Genomic DNA, 21,779 nt, shown 5'->3' on the forward strand with positions numbered 1-21,779 from the left:
CTTCTCCACTCAGTGTTTTGAGAACACCACCGCACTGTCCGACATAAATCGCATGGGAAGATAATGCGGGTGCATCTGCTCAGCAGAAATCGCCTGTGCCCATGACTCCCCAGCAAGACAAGTTTACCCAAACGCTGGAAATGCAAAGCGGGGAGCAGGTGAAAGGTCCGACCTTTGCTCAGCTGGGAGTGGGGGGAAGAAAGCAAACAGGCACGGCAGCCGGTGGCACTTACATGCTTACAGCCCACAGACGGGCAAATATCCTCCAAATATAACTCAACGGGAGAGGAAGATCCAGAACCCTGCTTTAAAATGCACAGGGAGAATCAGCCTCTCTCCAGCCTGAAAAAAAACCAAACCCTAAGTATTTTCTGACATAAAACAAAATATAATAAAATAAAATGAAATAAAATAAAATATTTCAAAGAAAATAGGAGGAGCGAATGCCTCCCCACCACTCCTCCCTTCCCACCCCACCATCCCTGGAAGCACCGGCTGCTAATAACACTCTAGCAAATTGTTGCCAATAGCAGAGAAAGAGTTCATTAGAAACAAATACACATGCTTGCACTTTTAATAATAGATTTTTCATGAAGTATAGAAAGTAGCAATAAACCCAACCTCATGCTAATACAATAATCGAATCTTTCTGAAGCAAAAAATTTCAGGACCAAAGCTTTCTGGACCTCCCAGAGTTGGAAACGTAGCCTTATGGCCAGCTCCGCAGGGATCGCTCTGCTCATCACCAGGACATGGCTATGGCCAATTATACCCAAGTGCTCATTCCACAATGAAACAGGATCATTGGGGGGGCCAGAGAGGGGCAGAAAAAAGGGAAGATGAAGAAAAATGTCAGAATCCTGCAGGCTTAAAAAAATCAGAAGTAATTAAAACCACACAGAATTCAAGTCTACTACAGATTTATCAAATATTTAATACAGAAAACCCTTAAGCATGCCGCTGTCAACTCAGCTTGAGAGAAATGTGCTCCTTTCCTAGCATATGGCTTAATCTGTTCCCAGGATGCATTTCTTTACTCAGTAATTTCAGTTTAAACAGAAATGAACTGTGGATGTATATTTTAGCTAAACGACTGCCTTTCTTTAAACAGACCCTGGGTAAAAGGGGCATTAACCTCCTCTCCCTCCGCCTGTTCAGTGCCGCTTATCAGTGAGATGAAGGAGTATCTTTTCAAAGTGCGCCCTTTAATCCTTCTGGTGCCTAAATGTGAAGCTCCAGCAGTGCAATGCCCCCAGAGCAGGACGCGTGTGTCGTGTCCCCCTGGCTCTAATCTTCAATCAATTCCAGGAAGGAGAACATGAAACACAACAGGTTAAATTCAGCAGAGCAGAACAAACAGGATCCATGTCCGAGGGCAAGAGCATCTCTCTCCTGAGTTTGTTCTAGCAATCTGAACACTTCAAGGGGTCTAGCTGCAAATCTGCTGCAATTTAAACTCTTCCCAAGAACATAACCCACTTTCAGCAATTCCTACATGGTATGGGTCCAGATCAATGGAGGGAAGTGAGCGATTCCGAAGTACTCAGGCACCTATATTATTATTGAATTTGCCATATAGGAGCAAGTAACAATGATTAGAGCCTTTTGCCTACCCAGTGCATTACAGAGGTCGGCATCAATCCCTCTAAGAAACAGATCTGCCCATTTGCCTGGACTTGCTGCTATTTTTTGTCCCGTTAAATCATCAAGAAATACACAGTCCTGAAGTAACCATACAGCAGCCTATACCTTCCCTTAATGCCTTTTCAGCCTGCTAGTACCTTACATGTACACACCACATCTGAACAGTTTTCCCCTGGAACCAGTGCAGCTCCTCAGCAAATGAATCTCTGACCAGATGGTGGTCTCAACAGAAACTCCTCAAGTACCTCCTAATACCTAAAAAACAGACTTGGCTCAATCCTTCCGCAACTGTCAGCTCCTTGCAGATCAAGGGTAGTCGGGGGAGGGGGAAGGAAGGAATCTTAAAAAACAGCTTGAGCGATAGATGCAATTGTGGTTTTCCTGGAAGAAAGGCTGAGTGAGTACATTCAAAATTTCAGATATCTAAGTGGAAGAGCTTTGGTCTTTATTATTTGTTGCCTGCCGCTACCAGAGAGACCACTGCATCATCATCCAGCACCTGAAAGACTGAATAAGGATACAGCGGCAACCAGCGTGCATAATGCTGGAGAGGAGATGTACGTCAGCTTCTTCTTCATCCCCCGCTGCTCACAATATGGCATAAGGCCACAGACACCCTTACGCACGCCTCAATTCACCCACAAGGTGAGAAAAATCTGAATAGATAACTAATTTTACTTCACCTGGTAAACCTGGCAGGCTTGGAAACTTTGAGTATAATAAGCCCAGTGTGTCCCGCAGCTTTCCCACCCACTCTGCTCGCAGGGAGGGCAGGAAAAGCAGTTCCTGGGCAATACGGTCCCAGTCGAAGCAGAGGGCAGGCAGCTCCCAAGAGGAGAGCATCCCTCCTGCGTCAGGGGCGGATGGCCCTGGCCACATTCAGGGAGAAGTGCAAGCGGCAAGGAAAACAGTGACTAAGCTCCAGGCTCCAAGGCCAGTCACTCCACATTTAAAGCTTCCCCCACCAAATGTTATTACCATTCTGACGAATTAAATGAACCATTTCTTAAGGCCGTGATGCCCACACAGTCTCAGGGGGACAATCGCCCAGGCTAAGCCACAGAACCAAAGACAGGATGCGGTGACAGTCCACGTGGAAGCTGCAAGCCTACAAGCTGAAGTCAGACCCACAGAGATGACCTGCTCTCCGTTCTTGATTCCCCTCCTCCCTCTCCGCCAGTTGCCTAACACTTAGTCTTACACATTGCGTTTACAGAGCCACCAGGCACCTCCTTATACCTAAAGGACCAGAAAACAAAATTCACGTATACTAAATGTTCTACAGTGAATTGCAGCGAGCATCTAGAAGTCACATCAAATTCTGAAAAACTAGAAGCACTGCAACAAAGCAGTTGAAGCGGGGTGGCAGGGAGCGATGGTGCTTTCCCAGATGGCAATGCTGGTAAAATATGTTGCAGAAGGAGAAATTTTTAGAAAAGGTTGTATTAAAATTTAAACCAGTTCTTCTCCTTTTATCTTTCTGACAGAATGTCTTTTTTACCTGCCACACCCAACCTCAAAATAAGTATCAGCTAAACTACAGTTTATCCAGCTCAGTACTGCATTTTCCTCTCCCGAATATAATTAACAGCCACCTCCAGTTTAAAAAGAGATTCCTTAAACTAACAGCTGCATCAGAATCAGCACTGAAATGCCTTGAGAGCTTTTGCTTAAACCCACACTTTGAAAAGTCATGACAGAGTTCATTTTCATAAGTCGGAAGACAGAAGAAAGTGAAATGTTTTGCTAAAATTTTTTCTGCATATGTGTAAGAAAGCTCCCCTCTGGAAATGCATTTCGTAAAATCATGCAGAGAAATAGCATGAAGCCATTGTCTTTGTAAAAGAGCAAACTGATTTGCAGAGGCTAGGTTTGAGGCTTAAAGGGGCAATTCAGAGATAAGGCGGCACTTCAACTGTGTTTTTACATGAAGAGTTTCCCAGAACTCTGTAAGACACCTGTCCTAAACATTTATCTACACATTGGTTAAAGCCTTTGCCTTGTTTCCACTCTGCACCAACACTTGCATCAAGTAGCTTTGTGAAGAAAAAAAAAAAGAAGAAAAAAAGACCAAACCAACAAAACAATCCCAAACAAAACAAAACAAAACAAAATCCCAACAAAGTCCACTTGGTAACTCAGTAGAAGGCTGTATTTCAGCAATGGATAGAAACAGTGCAGATTTGAATCAGCTACTGCCTATCTCACAGCTGGGCTGCACCTGGATTAACCAAAAGTCAGAAAACGATTCCGAGCCTTATAGTCAATGAGAGGTGCTGGCTTTGCACAGGAGGATGAGCTGAGACCCAGCGCTTCGTCCAGTACCAACCCCGAGGAGCTGCAATTCTTTTTTTAACCAAATTTGCAGCAGACTTCACGATGGTTTGCTATCACAGGCACAGAGCAAAGGCTGGGTTTTGATCTTGCTCTTTTTGGGAAGGATGGCAATGCCTGTCCTGGGAGCACCACACCATCGCACCTCTCCCCTGTCTGGCCACCCTTTTATCCTTCCCACACCAAACAAGTCAGTTGTGCCCCATTTCTTCCCTCCTCCCCCCATAGAGAAAAACAAAGGGCAGCAGTCTCTAATGGCTCGAGACTGAGGGATCTGGGGCTTGGTTTATTACATGCTTAACAGAGCACTGAATTACTGGTGGTTATTGCCTAGTTTAACTGCTTTCCTTAAAAGAGAAACATGAGCAAACAAGCATGTGTCATGAAAAAGCCCCTATTCAGACAGGAGCTGACAAGAGAAAAAGCATCCAGGGTTTATGACTGTTTATTAGCAGTTTTGCATTCAGGCACCAGCTGAGGTTCCAGCAAAGACTAATGCAAAGAAATCCCCACCTTGTCCACCCCACCTCCTCAGGGGGCTTGTCTAGCCCTGGATTTACCACCCGAGGTTAGCACACACCAAGTACCCGAGGCTTTAACCATACAGACTTAGCATGTGTCAAGGGCAGCGTGCCTTGTCTAGACAAAGACTTTCAATGCGCTTTAGTTAGCATATACAAACCTCACACCCTCAATCCCAGCCGAGAGAGGAGCCCTGGGAGAGAGCATCCCTGCAGAGCTCCTCCGACTGCTGTCTCCCCCGACAGCGAACCCCCTAACTCTGGGACACGGCACCACAGTTTTGTCCAAAAGATGGGGAAAAAGAATAATAAATTACTCCAGTGGAGCAAAAGACAGACCTGAGACCATTGTCCTTCTCTTTTTTGCTCTGCTGATAGGTAACAACTGTGACCCCTCTGCCTCCACCTTCCAAACAGACAGCACTGCAAGCAGAGGTAAGCCTGAAGCCTTCATCTTGGGCACAGATCTTCTCGATGCCCAATAAAGAGGGGGTTTAATAGGCTTTCTCCACGGGAAAGCAGGGGGTAGGAGGAGAATAGCAGACAGGTTCTCTCACTCCATCTACCTAGTCATTTATTTTTCACAAAACTTGTAAGGATTTTAGATCCATAGCCCAAACCAAAACACAGCTGAAGTCAGCCCTGAGGTTGCAAAAGGGTTGAGGACAGGGTAAAACGGACGGAGCCTCATTTCTTCAGAAAGCCAGGCTAAAAAGAGACCACAAAAAAAGATCTAAAGAAGGTACAGAATGCGTGTGGAAAAACACATTAATGAAAAAACAAACAAACAAACCTCACTCACCTTGGCAGAACTACAGCCAATACCAGAGGTCATGCGGATTTAACCATATCCTTTCTATTTGTTACTTACTTTTATACCAAAAAAAGAAAAAAGCCACAGACAAGCCTAGAGGAAGAAATGCAAAGGACGAGCGTGGAGTTTAGAGGAAGGGAGAGCGGCAGGAGGAATTCACCCACATGAGATGAGTATGAGGGAAGAGAGCGAGAAGGACAAAACAAACCACAGAAAGGGAGAGAAACCTACCACTGCTAAAAAAAGGGCAAAAATAGAAAATTCTTTCTATGAGAAAAGATTAAAGAATAAGTCAAAGAAGTTTAAGATGTAAGGCCCTTCCAAAAAGTGGTATTTCTAGAAACAATACTTTTTTCTCTCAAGTCTGACGAGGGAACATTGTCTCGAACCAAAAATGTGCAAGCCTTCGCCCATGGCGGTAACCCCAAGCTGCAGAGCCAAGCTGATACCCAGTTTACTTCCACTGACTTCAGCAGATGGGGCCTGGATCCTGGACAGGCAAAGTACTTCTAGCTTTAGAAAAATAACCTGAACTATACCAATATATACCTGAACACTGCAGTAAGAAGGACTACCTCTACCATGCTCTTATTCCACCCCACTTATTCTCTCAAATGACATTTACGCCTCAAATTATAAATATACAGGCAGTCTGCATAATCTGTTAAGGATATTATTCCTGCCAGCCTAAGACAGCAAAGACATTCAAAACATTTCCCTCGCAACATTCAAATCATGAAATCATGTATCTGTTGAAGAGAAGTTTGGCTCAGGCGCTCACAAGACTTTTTCTGCCGTCACGCAGAACAGTTCCTGAAACTAGGTGGTTTTGCTGACGACTGTGATTCAGACGCAAGTCCCTAGTCATTTCAGCGTGTTGTTTTTATCATCTTCCAAAGCTGTCCATAGCCACTATTAAAAGAAACCCGCAGAATTCAGTGCAGCAGAGGCGAACCCAATCTGCACCCTGCAAAGAAAAACCTAGGACTGAGCATCCTCAGAACAGCCCCGTCCTTCTCCGGGGAAGCGCAGCATCTCAAGGTCAGGTTATAAGCACGGCTCTCTGGGAAACACTCTGTACTGCTGCTGGGTGCACGATGCACAATCTGCACAGGAAAAAAAGGAATGGCCTTTGAAGGCAGACAAGCTATTAAATTTTTACTAGGCGAAATGTTTACCAAAATAAATCTAGTCCTTTCCACTCTTGGTTATTATCATAACACATATGGTAACTGACACACAATTAATGGAGCTTTAAACGAAGAGTTCTTGGAAGGAAAACGCACTCCCAACTTTTCAGCTAACCTTGACAAAAAGCCAGGTTTTGGTAAAGTTCAGCAACAGAAGTGGCTTTATGAGATTCCCTGTTTATTGGGCACCTCTCACAACAAGCTCCGGCTCTGAGCAGAGGGGGTGAGAAGAGGCTCTGCTGAATCAGCACCATCCACTACCACTGACACAGACCCACCAGCAGTCAAAGCTCACCAGAGCAAACCACCACCTCAGAAGTACTGTACCACCCACACCCTCTTCAGTGGGTTTTCATGTACATGTGCCATTTCACATCAGTCAACAACAGTTCAGATGATGGCACCCTCAAAAAGAACTTCATCTCCTCTTGTCCAAAGCATATTGATCCTGCAGCATGAAAGGATATTAACAGTAACGCTACACTTCAATACCCAAGGCTACTGGCTTTGTTTTCAAACTCCCAAGGATCTACAAACGAAGTTGATGACATCTTTACAGATTTGAAATGCTGTTCACATTGCCTTTTCCCATCTTCTCCAATCTGAGTTACAGAGACAGACCAAAACCCACGTTATGGTGCTACCGGCTCAGTAGATTCTCCAGCGAGTCAAGGTATCTCCAAGACCCGGTGCTTTCAGCACAGCCCTGTACCATACAAGCAAGCAGGACCCCTCTCCCTGCTGGAATAAAGTAACCAGATACCACCCAAGGCATTTCAGCTGCCTGCTTAACCTTCCCTTCTCCTTTCTGCAATAGGAAATCCTACTGGTGGGGAACACAAAATAAAACCTTCCCCTTTCCCATACAGCCCAGTGCAACCGCGCCGTATGTACACAAAACATATTTCCTTACAACAACAGCACATGCTGACTACATGCTTTGTTATCAAAAAGCTAAGAGGTGCAGAGCAGCGGCAGAAGAGGACGCTCCAAAGTCAAACCCCGATCGCAGCAAGGACTTGATCTGTGACCAAAGCAGCAGTGTCACTGACAGCGGTTTCATTGCCCCTTTCTCACTTCTTTCCCCAAAACCCAACACAAGCACTGCCCCAACACTCAGTCCATGAGCAGGCACCTCCAAACTCAGCAACTTAGCTGGAAAGAAGTCTGCTCAATAACTAATATATTTTTATTCCTGAAGAGGAAACCAGAGCACTCTTCCATTACCTCAGAGGAAACCTAAGGAAAGGTAGCATTACTCAGGACTGATTTACTGCCTCAAGCCATTCAGAGAACCATAAAGCCAGTGACATATAAGACAAGCAACTCATTCACAAGAGCTCTTTGATCTTAAATACAAATAAAATTAGGTCAATACTAAAGATTTTCATTCCTTGCCATATAAGACTTCCACAAAGGCTAAGAAAAGGTTTTCCCATCCTTTCTTTTAACACTCAAGTTATTTAGCAAGTAACATTTCTTTCACATGACTTGAAACATTTTCTCCATATTCACTTGTCATCGCTCCAGAATTTAACTCTTGGCGAGAACCTAAAACATGCAGAGGGAGCTGCATAAAGCATTCTCCATGGCCCCCAAGGACAAGTCAGATCAGAGACTTTCATTGCATTTCACGTCGGGGAAAGAAAGGACCAAAGTGCACCTTTCCTAACGCTCAGATTAAAAAAAAAAAAAAAAATTTGGTAATTTGTTATTCAAAGCATTCCAGCGATTTTTAACAGATGAAGAGGAGAAAGCCTGTGCTGTCACTATTAATAGGCTGACATTCTTTCTTCCCCCGTGAGACCACACCAGAAACACAGGCGAAGGCGACAATTTAAGGAAGCCTGGAGGTGTGCCAGCTCTGCCAAAGCCAAAGCCCCAACCCCTGCGGCACAGGGACTCCTCCGAACGCACCCTGGGACGAGCGCATCAGGTGCGAGGTATGGCGCTGGTGTACAAAACACCTGCCCTGAAATCAGGGAGGTCCTTTACATCTGAGACTTCCCTGTAGTTCTCAATGCTGTGCCTTTTGTTCCTTCTCCTGCAACAGTACATCGTTAACTTGATCTGCTGAAATAACAGCGGATTGCAGGGTAAGCTAAGGATGTAGCATCACCTTGCATTTTCGGTTTAACATGCTCGATTGTGTTAGGGTAGCTTTAAAATTTTATTTATTTGCTTTCTAAATCAACCGAGAGCTCTCATACGCAGCAGAAGGCCCCTGAAGCTATCACTGTAATGTGATACCTGCCCATAAACGTCAATACACCAATTTTAAAGGTATTAACGCTGCTGTTTAGTCATGGTAAAATATCCTAATACCTGCCTCACCTCTGTTACAGAGAGCAAGACAGTTAAACGTGAGCAATTCAGTGCAGGCCTTTCTGCAAAACTCATTTGAACAGAAACCTCACCAACTGCAAGACAGCACATAACAATTCCACCGCAAAAACAAGTAAAACAAGGAGGGGTACCACGAGACTCACCCTACAACACCCACCTGCCCAGCCACCCAAGAAATTTAGCCCTTTCCTTTGGACAGCTCTTAAGAGACCAGAGGGTCAACATGCAAACTCTTCCTTCTCTTTGGTTTGGGTTAGCGTGAAAGCTGATCCCAGCTATCACTAAGGCAAAGAAGGGATCTCTTCTGATTAAAGCACAGAACTTTGCGTCCAGGGATTTGGATTGTACTTTTGTCACGTATTTCCTGGGTGGCTGGGAACAAATTCCAGTTCCCCGCTGTACTTCCCTCCCATATCCTCACCCTGAAGTAAAGCACAGTGGATAACCTGAGTATCAGAGGAGAAGCACACGAGAGCTCCGCTTCCTTCTCTGTTTATACGGGAGATTTCCATGCAATTGACAGTTCGGTTTAACAAATGCTGTGGAATATGAAACTTCAAGTACTTCAGGAATGTCCGCTGTAGCTGCTGAAGGAACATGCAGTATATTGCCTCAAAAAAAACCAAGTGTTAATTAGAGAAAAGATACTCAGATTTACAACAGATTGAGATTTAAAAATAAGATTCACAACCAGATTGAATTCTACTAGCTGAGCTTACAGCTATGGAGAAGCAATATAATGACATGGCTGGGGGAAAAAAAGAAAAACAAAACAAAAACCCCAAACAGGTTTGATGGGAAAGGATACCTTGCAGAGAAGCACACCTTTGAAAAAACAGCTTGAATGTCAGGCACTTAATTACAACTCTTATCAACATCATCAAAAGAGTTAAAGTATTTCTATAGTTCTCTCCTGAAAAACAGTAACCTAGAATAAACACGTTCTCTGTAGAAGTATAATTTATCTGAACAGGAAAGACGCCAGCGCTTACTGGTGAGGCCACAGAGAGGAGACACGAGGCATTGACTGCTTTTCACACTGATAGTGCTTCTCAACCAGATCCCTCAGAAGTTCTGCAGAAATAAACTTGTCTATATCTAATTTCCCAGCCTTCATGTAAGAGTGCAGAGATACTAGGTGAGGGCAAACACACTCACCTCTTGGAAAATGCATGCAAAACCAGGTCACTTATTTATGAGTCTTCTCAGGAAAGGGATGCTTCCCTTCCAGTGATGGGCAAGAGGGGTTTTACAGGTCATTCACACATCCACTTACCAAGGCATCTTCGCTCCTACTATATATCCCACAAAGAAGATGGACTGTAGGAGCTACTACATGCATGGTACAGAGTGGGGTCAACCTGACCAACCTTAGACATCTAGAAGACATACAACTGAGACATTCATCCTAAGTTCTCATTATAATTAACAAAGACTCAGGTAAAGAGCAATTTATCTCATCCTAGGGTAGTTCTCTCCAGAGGCCATTCCCTGTCCTATTTCCCTCCACTGTGAGTCCTAGAGCACACAGCTCAGATTTAGACAATGAAAGGACAGTAGGCAGCCCACCTACTTAAGCACCTTTCAGAAGTATTAGCCAAGCTCACTGCACAGAAACAAGCTGTAAATTACTGACCAAGGCGTACATATCTGTAGCTCTTGCTACATAATGCATTTTTCGCCTATCAGGCCATCATAAAATAACTGGAGATACACAGTACTATCAGTTTTTTGGAGAAGCACAAAAGAAACTCAGTTAGGGCTTCCAGTCAGCAAACAACTCATCATTATAGGCAAACACTGCTGTGCCAGTTCCCCCAAGAATTATTTTGATTGTTGCAGTAGCACAGGCTAGTGGGCTACAGCTAAGGGTCCATCAGCATTTTGATTTTCTTTATGTACCCCTACTGCAAGAGCTTATAATTCAGCTACAAGTATTCTCTCTTGACAACAGCCTTGCAAGATGGGTACAGTTGTGCTACCTTTTAGGTATTCTACTGAATTTTCCTTATGAAGCACAAAAATAATGAATTCCAATAATGTTGGGGGGCCACCAGACTTTAAGATACATAAACCCAAGTACGGCACAGTATACTTCACTGTAATACATTAAGGCCCATGGACCTTAAGCTTTTCTTTCCTGGGTTTGAAAACAAAACAACCTAATACCGCTAGATAGCTCGAAGTGTAGGGGGCAGGTTTTGAGACAAGTTTATTTTGGTTTGAGCTTACTGCCTAAATTAGAACCATGAACTCTTGCCCACTGTCATTCCCTACAGCTACTCTCACAAAATCCTGGGAAGAAGCAACTGAAACTACTAGAGCTTAACTGGAATTGACTGCTGTATTTTTAAGACTTCAAGTAATTTTTAACAGTTCCAAATGCAAAAATCTCCAAAAAAGTGCGTCAGCTTTGAGGTAAACCAGCAGGAGTAAACTATTGCCTTGCTAGTTCTCAGGAAGTTAATAAAAACTCAGATTTGGTGCAACTGAGTGTTTCAAGCTGCTGCCGTTCTTTTACCTACCTAAGTAACGTCCTTCCATTTCACCTCTGTCCTCTGGTGAAGCTGCCAGGTGCAGGAACCAGAGTCAACAAGTCCATAGCATGGACTGGTACACCATAAGAAGATGATAACCCAAACATTCAAACCTAAAATCAGTCCGATTTTCAGAGCCCTAAAATGTCCAGTGAAGCTAAGGCGAACTCCACAGGCATACCAAAAAGAAAAGCCACTTTTGGGGATAATACAAGACAGAGTGAGGAGCCAAAGACCAGGCAGACGGGTGTTACGCACAGACGTAAGGACCAGCATTTCCATGCGGAGACCAGCACTGGAAGAAGCAAAGCCTTCGGAGGGAGGTAAGGAGCAGGGGAGCACCCATGCCTCCAAAGCTGCAAATACAAAGTGCCCACAGGGATCTTTTAGGACTTCCCCAGCCAGGGTGGTGGGAAGAGCATTAAGCAAGCGGACCTCACCAGCAGCCCCAAAGCCAGGGAGTTACTGGGGCTCTCAAGGCACACAGGGGCAGGGGGGGGAAGCAGACGAGGGGGAGTGGTGTACCACCAAAGCCCCAGCAGCCACATTGCTGATCGCAGCCCACAGCAGACCTTCTCCAGGGGCAGAGCTGCTCTGCTCCAGGAAGAAGAGTGTGCCTACAGCCCATGTAGCTCCTTCGGCTACAGGTACAAACCCGTGAGTCACCGCGATGCCTGCACAGAGTGCTCTTACCTATGCGCCATGGGACAGCTCCAAAGGGAGGGGACGGAGACATACCAGATAAGCACTATAATACCAGTATAACTGCATCCACGTTGGGAGTTTTACCACATTAGCTGTTTTATTACTAGACAGGCTGATCAGGACCTGTTGGCACTTGCAGTGTCCTGTTTGTATAGCGATAATGACAGCTACAGTGGCAGAGCAACCCAGGGAGGCGCAGCTTCAGTGGGAAAGAAGCATTTTGCCAGGAGTGTTAAACAATCTCCCTCAAAAGACATCACTTATTCTGGCACATGGTCACAACACAGCTAGGTGGGCTGAGGGAGGTCTTGTCAGCCTCAGCCGTTCTGAAATCAGCACAAAACCCTGTGTCAATAAACCTTCCCCTGGTGTGCGTAAGCCCAAAGCTTGGCTGGCTAGTGAAAGCTAGCGAACTGCCACGGGTAAAAGCTAATCTCTTTCATAATATATAAATATATATATTTTTTAATACAAATTATATATGCTAATGTATTTCTACTGACAATTAAGCTGTCCCTTACTTTTTCTTATATTAAGCACTTCCCCAACTCCACACTACTTTTTGTCTCCCACAACTCTGAGTAGCCCACTAATTCATCTTGAACCTTTAAGCCAGCTTCCCCTTCCTCACCCTCTGATTCCCACCGTAAATTCACCTTCAGTAGACTGCTTCTCTCTGAGCTGTCCTACTCTCGTTCTAACTCCATAGCTTTCTGTAGACTTGGTCCTTCACTTGTCAGTATGATGCAAGATCAAGAAGGAGGGCGGCATGGGAAAACCCCAGGGAGAAGTCAACACCCTTCATGCCTGCCACAGTGAGCTGCACAGGGCTCTTGAGATAGGAGTTCGTAGCACCAATTTCTCAAGTGAAGAGAAGCCTACTGCATTCATACATCCATCTGGTCTCTATGTGCCTCAGAAGTGCAAGACCTCTGCAAGGCTGAGCACCTCCATTCCCCAGTCTCTGGGACTTCATCCTTCTTCAGTGGTGCTTCTCACAGGTTTCCCAATCAGCAGCAAATTAAAACCAACACCACTGAGGTCAAATTGTAGTTCTTCATTACATTCAGAACAGCAGATTTCACTCTGCTGCAGGACAGCAAAGCCCAGCAGAGCAAGGGACTGCTCTGCCTGCATGACTATTGTGTCTCCAGTCTGTACTCGCTCCTCTTTGAGAAAGCTGCTCTGTCCTTTTTCTAACACTGAAATACGTCCCACAGAAGTTAGGACTGCTGAGCCCGGTGGCCATCCAGGAGGAGATACATCAAGCCTTGCTCGGGACAGGACAGGGGACCAGGAATGAGGGTTAGGTGGAGGCATCATGAACTTCACAACAGCATATTGACCATTTGGCAGCACTCTGCAGTTCATAATCAGTGTCATTTTGTGCCTCTATGCAAGTGTTTCACACCATGTCCAAGGCAGAAAATACACTTCGAAAGTAATACTGAGATGCAGTGTCAAATTCTCCAAGTCCTCTACATTCAAAGATCCTCAAGGTTCCCAAGAAGTACGCACAGTTGTGGGTTTTTTCCTCCCCCTTCCCATAGTTGCCCAATTTTAGAGCCAACAGTCTCTTTTCTTGAGCCTGTGCCCTGACCTGAGAAACAATCAGGGACCCATAATGCTACAAATGCAAGGTATGTGATAAGAAAACTCTCATACAAAGCTATGAGATCGCCTCCCAAACCCACCTCTCGTTCAAGCAAGTTGAATTCTTTCCACCAGCTCCAGCGGGAGTTGGACTGGGACCTAAAATAACGCCGCAGATAAGGATCTTACTGTAACTTTTGACTACAGTCAAGCTCATGTTGTGCAAGTCAATGCTATTGAGCTTAGATATCAACGTCATCCAAAGGCAGGGAGAAATACTTCTGGCGGAGCCAGAGTGTACAGTCAGAAATGTGAAACGGGAAAAAACAAAAATACCCCTTTCCTCCAAGGAAAACAGAACTTGAGAAGGCAGGTACACAACCTACCTGGCTGAAATCACTCTTGCAACAGAAAGTACCACTTGAAAAGAAGATGACTAGAACATAATGTGTATACACAAACACACGCTAGACCACATGAGAAAAGTCAGCTAGCATTCTAGTCCAAAAATTTATACTAAAAAATGTATACGCTGAAGGCAGGGAAATGCAAAGGGTGAACACCTCTTGTAATGCTAGATCCCCTTTGGGGACATTCCTCTACCTCATCCCCTAGGGTGGGAGGTGCGGACCTGCCATCAACACAGAGGCCAAAAAAAAAGCATTTCTGCACACTGCCGCTGAGGCTTTGGTGCCTGGAAGCTGATAACATGTCACCAAAATTTCCATTACCAGGAGAGAGCAAAAAGAAAGCAAGGAAATGGAAGGTGCACGTTCCTCTTTTTCTCCCCTTCTTTCTTTAATATCGCTAAACTAATAAAAAACCCTATCCCAGGCTGTATGAATAAAGCTCACCTTCCCCATGCCTGGAGCAAGGTGCAGAGACCTTCACGGGGAAAACCATCAGCCTTCGCAAACCAGTGGAAATGACCCTACCATTGCCAACGGGGAGAGAGCACACGCGCACAAAAAGCAAGGAGAGAGTACGAGACGATTTCAACTGAAATTTTATCCACATCAGTTGAAAAATCTTCCTACAGAAAGATGAAAAAATTTCCTAGGAGTCAGCATAAGAGTCTGGACTGTATTTTGTTACATCCATCACCTCGAAGCCCTGTACACACCCAGGTCCCAGAGTGCCAGGCTCTCTTCTCGTTACTCCAGGAATAAGGAGTCCCTGCCCCAGGAGCCTGCAATTTGATTTAAGACAGGATACATAAAAAAAAAAAAAGACGTTTTGACAAACAGACAGATGGACTGGGGGAGGAAGAACAAAAGGGACATGTGGTTACCCACAATTGGCAGGTTGCTTTCTTTTTCTTTTTTTTTTTTTTTTTTTTTAATAAAAATAAATATCAGTAATCCCCACTGGCCACCTGCCTAGCTTTTGTATATTTAATTAAGAAGGATTTGGGTGATGGAGAACTGGTCAAAAGTTCAGCCAATTTGGGGGAGGACAGGGGAGCAAACATCTAGCCGCAGGACCCAGAGAAATGCCAGTACTCCAGCTGCTGCCTGGTCCTTCCCGATTTCTCCAACGCCAAACTCTCCCTTTGCAACACAATCCATGAAAAATCAGAGGAGGAAGGGAAGAAGGGCAGTTCATACTTAAGAGAGCTGGTCTGGACCAGTTCCTGAAAGCCAGTGACCTCACTGATCCTCAGTACAGTTTGTCTTTATAGCGATAAGACTGGAATTGTATTCATGTTTAACAAAATCATTTGAATCCACAATGATTTCCCTTTAGCAGCGAGAGAAAGAAAGGGGAGAGGGAGGGGAAAAAAAAATTCAACTGAGTTAGTAGAGAATACCAAGCACTGTCCTCTCTTCCTACCCCCTAACAGAGTCACCTTGTAAGATAGAAAGTCCATTAAGACAAAAATAGAGTATCCTTAGCGTGGGAAAACATTTATCCAAGTTTTAATTTATTTTCAAATCAGCATTTAAACGATCACATCTTACATCATTTCCTTTTATGAGCCAGCAGTTAGACAATACACATCATTTACATGCAGTTTTGGAAGGCTGCAACATAAATCAACAAAAGAAGCCTTCACTATGAATTAACTATTACAAGGCTCTTAGAAAGCCACACCAGCCTGCGTTGAGGGCAATTAGCAGTATCATCCCGAATTCTCAGCTTTCTGGTGCACTCCTGTTATGCCTCAGAACTCACACAAAAACATCCTTCCCCCCAGTCATTGCTGCTGCAAGAGAATTACGATGCCTATCTGCGAGAGGTAACAGCACTCTCACAACAGCTATTTTAAAGTGTTAGCTGTCTTTAAAAACACGTACACACACACGCAAAAACCAAAGAGAAAGTGACTAAGCAAGTTAACACAGTTCAGTCTCAATAGCAAAATTAGCAAGCCTTATGCCTCTATGAACGATCAGACGGTAGCGATTTTAAAATCTGCAAAATATTAACCAATGCCTTTAGTTCACAGGTCATTTTTGCATTAAAAAAAAAGAAGGGAAGCAAACACCCAGTTCGAATCTTATCTCGAGGCAAATTATGGGAGTGTTTTCATTTCATGTGAGCCAAACTTCAAATTAAGCTTACTACTGGATGTGAAAAACTAAAATCTTAACCGCAGCAATGCTAAAAATGCTTCTCCACTATTTGCAAAAGATCAAAAAAAAGTCCTTAAGGCAGCTAATCATTTGGTAAGCCGGCTACAAGTTCCAGTTACGCTGAAGTGCTCTGATAAAAGCGGGACTGAGCTCAGGAGGAAAGGAGAGTGGCGGCACAGCCATCCCACAACGCAGCAGCAGGGCACAAAAAGCACAACTGCAGGCTCACACCACTTTTCTGCTGAATTCTGTGCCATCCCCATCATCCCCTGCTCGCACCTCTGCTGCTTAAAGGTGGTACATCGCTACTCCGGGGCTTACAAGAGGGCTTCGGGGCCAGTGGGCTCCTTTGCCAGCTCTGCCTGCTGCGGGCAAGCCTGCACTTGCCTCTCGGCTCCCAGCAGCTGATACCAACCTGGTGGAAGGGAAATTTCTCTTCCCAAACTCCAGCAGAGGCGTGGGGCTCCTTAAAAGCGTTAAACTACAGGCTCAGGGGGTTCCTCGGCCAGTCATTTCTGCACCAGCTCGGAGGGAACTCCGCTTGCTGTACTTTGCAACGTTTAACCCTTTGCTTTCTAACTTGCAGAAGCCTCCTTCTTCCTTGCGTGCCATCATCCTTGGATTTTGAGCTAACTACCAAAGGGCGAACAACTTCCAGGCTGGCCTTTCATTCCCCAGGATTTCAGATAGGCAGCAGAGGAGCTCTGCTTTGCCCCAGGATGAACGAGCCAGCCCCGCCGCTGCCCCTTCCCCTTCCCCTGCGCCAGGCAAAGACTTCCCCAAAACAGCCCGTTCCTTTTGGGCACCCAGGGCCGGGGAACCCGGGGCTCAGTTTTTTCCCCGATGCACCGCTGTGTAACAAGCTCCTCTTGAAACACAAGGCTCCTTCACACAGGAGAGGTGCAAGCGAGGTTGCGAAGATGAAAATAACGTAAACTCTATAGGCTTTAAGCAGAGCGGCTGAAAACTTTGTAATTTTAATACTTCACCGACGAGGTCCCAGGCCCCCGGTACGCTCCACATCAGCCAACCCATTTAATGGCATAAAATCCCAGGAGGATCCACACTGCTCTGTGACAGGGAGTAACTTCACTTGCATTTAGGTGCCAAACAACTAAGGGCTGCCCTCCTATTTCATGAGCTTATATTCATCTCTGCACCTATATTATAGCTCAATAAATACCTAAGGCAGAACTATCTATAGAAATATCACTAGCCAGATCGCTCGAAGCTATTTCCAGCAAGCTCAGCGAAGGCAAAGAGGAGAAAACCAGGACTCTTTCCTGCTTTTCAACAGGTCGGCACGGTCTCCTTCCCACCACCGCTGGAAAGCGGACTCCCCAGCGAGGCAAAACGACCTTCGGTATCATCGCCGGGGTGTATGAGCTAGACAAAGAGATAACGTCATGCCCTCTCCCGCTCCCTCCGTCCTCCCCGCAGTGGCAGGTAGCCAGCCAATCCCACTCCCCGCGTCCCGGTGACATCATCGCTGATGCCGATACACAAATGTGGAAGTACATCAAACTAGCAGTACCCCGGAGATCTCCGGGACATGGCTCTTCAAAGACAACCTAACCCCTGCCAGTCCCTTGGGATGACAGACTGGTTAAAAGGGAAATAAAACCGCCTGGGAAGAGGGATTTCAAGGAGAGGTTGCTGGGTAGGAGGAAAGCGGAAGGCGACAAGCAAACACAGCGTAACCACGTTTTTTCCCTCGGTTATGCAGTTCCTCCGAAAGCCCTCAAAACATACACACACGGCTTCATCTCTGGGTGTCCCGGGAGCATTTTTCCTAACAGAAGAGCGGCTTAGAAAAGTTAGATACTACTGCACTGCTATTGCACTGATTATCTTTATTACTGCATTCTTTTAAGAATGCCGAGGTTTAATCACAGCAAGGAAGTTTTTTGGTTTGGTATTTTTTGTTTACGTACAACCCTGTTAGGCGTCCACATTTTAAGACTATGTACACAAATGCGGACAAATGCTTAAGAAGCAGCAGTGCCAATCCAAACTTACACACCTGCCAATCTACTACTGTCCGACAGGCTCTATAGCAAAGCAGTATTTACCTATTTCTTTTATTCCTGGCACCCAAACCACCATGCCCTCCGTTACCAGGCAGGAGGAAACATTGCCACCGTTGTCTAACCAGTGAGGGAGGGCAGGGGAAATCTCCTCAGACACGCACTAAACCTAGTGCCCCGACAGAAACCGCCTGCTGCTCCCCCTCTTACAGAGTGACACCGGTGCCCTTAGACCTCAGGTGTTCGTCCACTCTCCCAAATCAATAAATGCACGTGCTGAGTTTCATCTCTAACGCTAACTGTTCCAGGAGAGTTCTAGCATCCTTAAGGAAAATTAAATCTAAAATTTCTACGGTCAAGACTGTTAAACCACCAAGGACTTCGCTCATTAAGTCAAAGCATTAACAAGTAAGCCGAGAAACAATGCACCAAATTGCAATAATTAACAGGAGAGTTTCAAGTCACACATTCACGCCCTACTTTTTTTTTTTTTGTAAGAAGGGTTCAGGTGATGCAAGCTCTGGGAGCAGAAGGATTACAGAAAAAACCTAAATGCTGTCATTAGATTTGTCAGGAAAAAATGTCAGAAAAAAATTAAATGGTCAAGGTGGTGTCAAAGTGCAGCTTCTCACTCATCCCCCCTGCCCCTCCTCTGGGTTTTTGACCCACATCCTTTTTTCCAGCTTTCTGACAACAGCAGCAGCCTGGTTATTCCACTTCTGGTCTTAAAATGCAATGCGCACGCTGCGCAGACAGACTACTTCTCCACCATGAAGGCTGAGGTTCACGCCCTCAAAACAAACCGACATGTGTTTCATTTGCAGAAGAGGCACCAAAGTGCTTTATTTAGTTACTGGAGCTGCAAGCAGCAGTATCTTGTCATCAGGGAAACTCACCAACTATACTGCCTTGTTTATAAGCAAAAAAAACCAACAAAAAAAAAAACCAAACCCAACAAAAAACCCCAAGCAACTAGGCATACTCGCTTACTTTCAGTTATCTCTTCTTCCCTCTGCAAATGTGCCTCGCGTTTCTACACAGTTTAAGGCTAGAGCCCTCAGTCTTTAGCCAAGTATTAAGACTGTGTGAATAATTAGTCATCCTGGTAGCTAGCACTCACTGCAAAGTCATGCAATCTCAAGATTTGTTTGTTCCACTGACTGCACACTGGAGGGGAAAAAAGAAAAAAAAAAAAAAAAAAAAGTAGGCTAGTTTCACACCCACATGGGCACTCTCCGATTTCTATTTTTTTTAAAGTCATACACTTGTCAAACAGGTTATTCTGGGAATTCTGATTTTCACGAAATAAGCTTCCCTGCTTCGATCGCTTATAATTGTCAGTCTGCCCGCCCCATCGCTGCGCTGCACAGCGCAGTGGGATCGGATGCAGCACCACTCACCCCCGACTCGACAGCTTCAGCACTTTGAAGGTTTTCCAAGAAGGAAACCGGGTGACAATTTTAATGAAGGCCAATGCCTTTGTCTAAAGTCACCGCAGCAGCAGCAGTAAGTTCCACGAGGACTTCCAGCAGCAATTTTGAATAAGCCCGTGGACCTATTTGTACAGCCCGGACACCCTCTGACAGGGTCCCCTCGGTTTGGTCATGTCTCTGGAGGGGGGCGTGGGGGGCACAAAGGACAATAAGGCACTATTTCATCATTTCGGGAGGGGTACTTGGGAGAGTGATTTACGCCCCTCTGGAAAAAGAGAAGCCAAGAGGCTGACAAACTTGTCAGGGGCAGCAACAATGACAAGGACAACATTTTTATCATCCCTAACCGTTCCGCCTGCCACAGCGGGTGGCTCGCCTTCAGCCCTGCGCTCAGCCCGGCAGAGACACCGGCTACACCTCTAGAAAAATGGCAACAATAATAAAAGGAGAAGAAATTCTGCCACAAACCTTGTAGACTTGCCCGTACGTGCCATTGCCAACCACTTCCACCAGCTCAAAAATCCCAGCGGGGTCCTGGGGAAGGGGAGGGGGGGGGGGAAGAAGGGGCAAAAGGGGCGGGGGGGGGGGGGGGGAGAAGAGAAGGGGGGGTGTTACATTTTTGTCAGGCGATGGCTGCTGGCAGAGCCCAGCGAACGAGCCCGGCTGCTGGCGGCGTGCAGCTGTTGCGCCCTGTTTTTTCCACGCACATGCCAATACATGCAAACAAAGGAAAAAGCAGCCCAGGGCCGCGCTGCCCCCCCACCCCCCCCCGCCCGCCCCCGCGGGGGCTCCCCCCTACGCCCCCACCGATCCCCCGCACCCCGACAACGGGGCCCCGGCCCCGGCGAACGAAGCCCCGGCCCCGACCGCTCCCACCCCCGGTAGCCCCGGCGAAGGGGCGCGCCCGCCCCCGGAGAAGGAACGGGGTAAGGGGGTGCCCCCCGCCCCGGCACTCACCCGCAGGGAGGAAAGGTCGATATCCACCAGACTTTTTGCAGGAGAATCGTTCGCCATTTTCCCGTCGGGTTTGGGGGTTTTTGTTGTTTGTTTTTTTTTTTCCTTCCTTTTTTTTTTTTTTTTTTTTTTTTTCTTCTCTGTTAAATAATAGCGAGGCCGCCCCCCCGCTCCCCGAAGCAGCTGTGAATTGCGCGGAGCTCCGCTCCTCTCCTCCTCCCCTCCGCCCTTCCCTTCTTCACTCCAGCCCCGCCGGGTTGAAACTCTTCAGCATTGGGAGGGGTTGGCGGGAGGGTGGGGGGGGGGGGGATGATGGATAGATAGATGGATGGTGGGAGGAGGAGGAGGAGGAGGAGGAGGAGGAGGGGGGGGAGAGCGAGGTGAAGGAGGAAGGAAGGAAGGAAGGAAGGAGAGGGGGTGCTGCGGGCCGGCTGTCGGGGCTGGACCCCCCCTCCCCGAGGCGGGCGGCGGTGCCCTGGCCGGCCGGTCGATGGCTGGCTGGCTGGCTGGCTGGCTGGGTGGGTGGGTGGGTGAATGGATGGGTGGGTGGGTGCCCCGCGCGTCCCCGGCGGCAGCGGGCTCACACCATGTCGCGGCGGCGGCGGCAGGAGCGGCGCCGGGGCCGGCAGCCTCTGGCAGCCTCTCGGGGTTCCCCTCGCCCGGGCATGGCACGGCACGGCACGGCCCGGCGATCACGCCGGGAACCGGCAACGGCGGCCCCGCTCTCGCATGGAGGGAGGGAAGGGAAGGGAGAAAGGGGGGAGGGAAAAGGGGGGAAAGGAGGGGAAGGGGAGGGGGGGGGGGGGGTTCACGCCCAGCGCCGCGGCGGAGCCCCCGCCGCCTCCCAGCCCTTTCCCGTGGCGCTGCCCTCGCGTGAAACGGCCCCGGGCACCGGCGGGTCGGGGCTGGAGCGGGGTGCTGCGAGCCAGACAAAGATAGCCGGGGAGGAGGAGGAGGAGGAGGAGGAGGAGGAGGAGAAAAGGGATACAAAATATACTGCGAGCAAGGGGGGGGGGGGGGGGGAGAGAGAAAGAGAGAGAGAGAGAGAAAACAGCTCCCCCTTCCCTTCTCCAACAGGAAAAACCGGCGGAAACGCGCCCGCCCC

The 21,779-nt window shown here is 46.9% G+C and overlaps 1 protein-coding gene across 9 annotated transcripts in view; it reads right to left on the reverse strand.

The window, feature by feature from the left end:
• The window catches only part of MAP4K4 (mitogen-activated protein kinase kinase kinase kinase 4), a 170,408-nt gene extending 148,981 nt beyond the window's left edge, over positions 1 to 21,427 (reverse strand). For 8 of the 9 annotated variants that reach the window (XM_049834558.1, XM_049834553.1, XM_049834556.1 and 5 more), the window contains exons 1-2: positions 20,678 to 21,427; positions 20,189 to 20,254 (exon numbers count right to left, since the gene is read on the reverse strand). In XM_049834558.1, the coding sequence (XP_049690515.1) occupies positions 20,189 to 20,254; positions 20,678 to 20,734 (123 nt within the window). In that variant the 5' untranslated portion in view covers positions 20,735 to 21,427. Of the gene's footprint in view, positions 1 to 16,675; positions 16,733 to 20,188; positions 20,255 to 20,677 lie in introns of those variants that run through there. The other variant, XM_049834557.1, reaches the window with a different exon arrangement.
• Positions 21,428 to 21,779: the final 352 nt, after the last annotated feature.

Source organism: Accipiter gentilis, chromosome 31 (assembly GCF_929443795.1).
Source record: "Accipiter gentilis chromosome 31, bAccGen1.1, whole genome shotgun sequence".
Taxonomy (NCBI): domain Eukaryota; kingdom Metazoa; phylum Chordata; class Aves; order Accipitriformes; family Accipitridae; genus Astur; species Astur gentilis.